This window comes from Suricata suricatta, chromosome X, assembly GCF_006229205.1.
Source record: "Suricata suricatta isolate VVHF042 chromosome X, meerkat_22Aug2017_6uvM2_HiC, whole genome shotgun sequence".
Taxonomy (NCBI): domain Eukaryota; kingdom Metazoa; phylum Chordata; class Mammalia; order Carnivora; family Herpestidae; genus Suricata; species Suricata suricatta.
Genome location: NC_043717.1, coordinates 1,195,263 through 1,198,586, shown reverse-complemented (window position 1 = coordinate 1,198,586; position 3,324 = coordinate 1,195,263). Strand labels below are relative to the sequence as shown.

At 62.1% G+C, this 3,324-nt stretch overlaps 1 protein-coding gene across 1 annotated transcript in view; it reads right to left on the bottom strand.

Annotated features, from left to right (window-relative positions):
* Positions 1 to 2,894, bottom strand: part of GYG2 (glycogenin 2) — a 35,124-nt gene extending 32,230 nt beyond the window's left edge. The window contains exon 1 of the mRNA XM_029930983.1: positions 2,727 to 2,894. Within this exon, the coding sequence (XP_029786843.1) occupies positions 2,727 to 2,889 (163 nt within the window). The 5' untranslated portion in view covers positions 2,890 to 2,894. The remainder of the gene's footprint in view (positions 1 to 2,726) is intronic.
* Positions 2,895 to 3,324: the final 430 nt, after the last annotated feature.

Below are 3,324 nucleotides of genomic sequence, written 5' to 3'. Positions count from 1 at the left end.
CAGTCACCAAGCCTCAGCCCCTCCTGGACCCCAGACTCCCAGCCTCAGCCCTGCCTGGATCTCAGACTCCCAGCCTCAGCCCTGCCTGGACCTCAGACTCCCAGACTCGGCCCTGCCTGGACCTCAGACTCCCAGACTCGGCCCTGCCTGGACCTCAGACCCCCACCCTCGGCCCTGCGTGGACCTCAGACTCCCAGCCTCACCCCTGCCTGGACCCCAGACTCCCAGCCTCAGCCCTGCCTGGACCTCAGACTTCCAGCCTCACTCCTGCCTGGACCTCAGATTCCCAGCCCCAGCCCCGCCTGGACCTCAGACTCCCAGCCTCAGCCCTGCCTGGATCTCAGACTCCCAGCCTCAGCCCTGCCTGGACCTCACACTCCCAGCCTCAGTCCTGCCTGGATCTCAGACTCCCAGCCCCCAGGCCCAGGAGAAGACACATGTGTGTTATCTGAGGCACTACGTCTGATACCTGTCTGTGGAGTCCTAGCAAACTCATAAATCGGGGCATTAAACTCAGGAAGCTGATTCAATAATGGCGCACCCAGCCCCGGAGGGAAAGAAGTTGGGAAATAACCTAGGGACCCTTTCAGGTTTAAGGGCACATCCAGCTGCCCCTTCCTGGCTCAGACAGCAGCCTTTCTCCTAAGCTCCACCCCCATCATTCTAACTGGCTACATATTTCAGATTTAAACAACTTAAACGGGATCTTCCTCAAAGAAAAGGAAAACCGCCAACAGAGCGTGGTCAGCTATCGCCCAAAAGAACACCAAATTCCAAGAGGAAGGCATCACCACGACATGACAAATACCGAGGTGCATTATTCCAACGTGCTGATCTTTTCCCGGGTCCGGAGCCCGGGCTGCCTTGTGCCCAACCCGACTGGTACCCAACGTGCTGCCGGGTCCGTTCTGACTCTGCGGCTGAGAAACATGGGCGTCGGTCTCCGGAAAATCTTCTAACCGGACCCCGGAGCAGTCAGATTTCCAACCGTTGCAGGTGTCAGACCCCCTGGGCTTGGACACGTCGGCGGCGTCCACGGGAGTCACAGGGTCTCTGGGGACCCCCATGATGCACTGAGGACAGGCGATTTGTCCAGAAAGTTGTTGATTCTTACAGGTGACACAGACGTGACTGGGACTACGGAGCGGGCTTTGCTTGGGGTGGACGGATTCGTGATCCGAGTAACAGGTTGCCAGGCACAGCCCCCCCCAACAACCCCGGAGACGAGAGCCCCGCCCATCCAGGGACCCCAAGAAACACAGGCTCTTCTGACAGCACCCCGGTTTGCAAAATCGCTAATGGGTGACACGGCCGTTAGAAGACACAACACCAAGAGCTGGATTTCAACCCCACGAGGGTGAGAATCCACGGACGGGTGTTTTGATCCCACACGGCCTTGCCTTGCATAAACTACGCCCGACCAAGTCCGTGTGGCATCAGCCAACTCGGGTTTAACAAGAAAAACAAACAATCAAATATTCTTGCAAAACCAAGTTCGGCCCGAGGAGCGAGACAGCTGAGTTTCCCAATGGGTCTGGAAGAAATGTCTATTTTTATCCGTGTCTCTTCCTCATCTGGCCTCCACTTGACCCGTCTTCTGTCTCTCCGTCCCCCGGCGAAATGACAGGGCCGCCTGGCTGGCGCCCTCCTGCTCCCCCGCCCCTTCTTCTCGAAGCTGGTTTCTGACCCCCCCCCAAGAAAAATGTGGGGGTCTCGGAGCACATTCCAGGGCTGGCCGACCGGGTCGTGTCCCCACGCCTCCCCCTGAATGCGGCCAGCCCCCGGCCCCCTCAGCTGCGGGGGGAGGGGGTTCAGCCTGTGCAGGAATGCAGGCTGCTCCCTGAAACACAGGACCTGTTTTGCTTCTTGTGAAAACAGAATCCTACCGCGGGAACCACGGGAAACAGGGCCCTGCCTCCCGCTCAACAGCTCAACAGTTTTCCTTCTACGGCCAGAGAGGAGGAAAGCAGTGTGGAAGGCACTCGGCCCTGTACCAGCCTCTGGATAAAAAGTAACTTGTTTCTTTATTTTCTTTCTTTTTTTCGTGGGCTCACGCACCATCAGGTCTGGTGCAAGACCCGGGGTGGCTTTGAGGTAAGAGGAAGCCTCATTCTTGGCGGCTGACGTCACACGCTAACGATCTAATTGCCTAGCTCTCCGCAGGGTCCACGTTTGAGGTGCCCACGACCCAGGTGCATCGGACTGGATCTGAGCCCGGGGGCGAGGCCGGGCCCCCAGAGGCGCGGGCCCAAGCCTGCTGCTGGGCAGGAGATAACCCCTGATCTGTGTGCAAATAACAGAGTGGTCTCCACTGTGGCCAGGGGCCTGTGGTCTCCACTCTGGCCAAGCCCCAGGTTTTAGCAGCGTCAACCGCCCATCTGTGTCCCGGTGCGTGAGAACCCCACACCGCTCAATACCATGGCCAAGAAAACTAGCCCATTTGAAGTCTTCGGGCTGCGTCTGACAGAAGGAAAATTCGGGAGCCCCAAAGCCCCCTGCCCTGTGATAAGCCCCATCTCCATCTCACCCCATCTCCCCATCTCCATCTCCATCTGCACCGGGCAGCGCCAGTCTCTGCCAACGCAGGGAGACACTAGGGCGGCCCTGGGGAGGCGACGGGCTTGGAGAGACTGCGGGGGGCAAAGCGGGGGTCTCTCCAGATCGGCTGGGTCTCACAGGTGCCGCAAGGCATGGGGAGGCTGAGCGCGAAGCACTCTCGGACTCACCCGGCATGGTTCCGCGCTCTGCGCCTTGCGCACAGTGGGGTGACCGCCCGGGCTCTCCTGGGCGCGGCGGGTGCACTTGGCCGGTTGGAGCAGGGCCGAGCGGAGGCAGTGTCCTCTCCAGGGGACCCGCGCGGATCTCCAGGCCTGCGGGCGACAGCTGCATTCCAGACACCCACAGCTGCGGCCCCGGCCCGGCGCCCCCGTGCCCTGGGCCCCGCGGAACCCGAGCCCCCTCCACGACCCCCGGGCCCTGCGCGTCATCCGTGCTCCTGGGCAGCCTCTGTCCTCCACCCACGCTCCCCTGCACCCCCTTTCCTCCACCGGAGTCACCAGCGACCCCTCTGCACCCAGCGGCGCCCTCAAGCTCGCTCCGGCCCGCCCAGTGTCAGAAGCGTCCCCACCGCGCCCAGCACTTTCTCCAGGCTCCGCCGTATTCCCCGCTCCCTCCAGGGCCCTCTAGACCCCCCGGCCCTCCTCGGAGCCGGGAGCTCGGCCCACCGCGGTCACCTCCTTCCCCGCGGGTCCCCCACGGAGCGCCCCGCGCGGGTCCCTCGCTTCCCCAGCAGCGCCCGCGCCCTCCGGGTCCCCGCCACGCCCA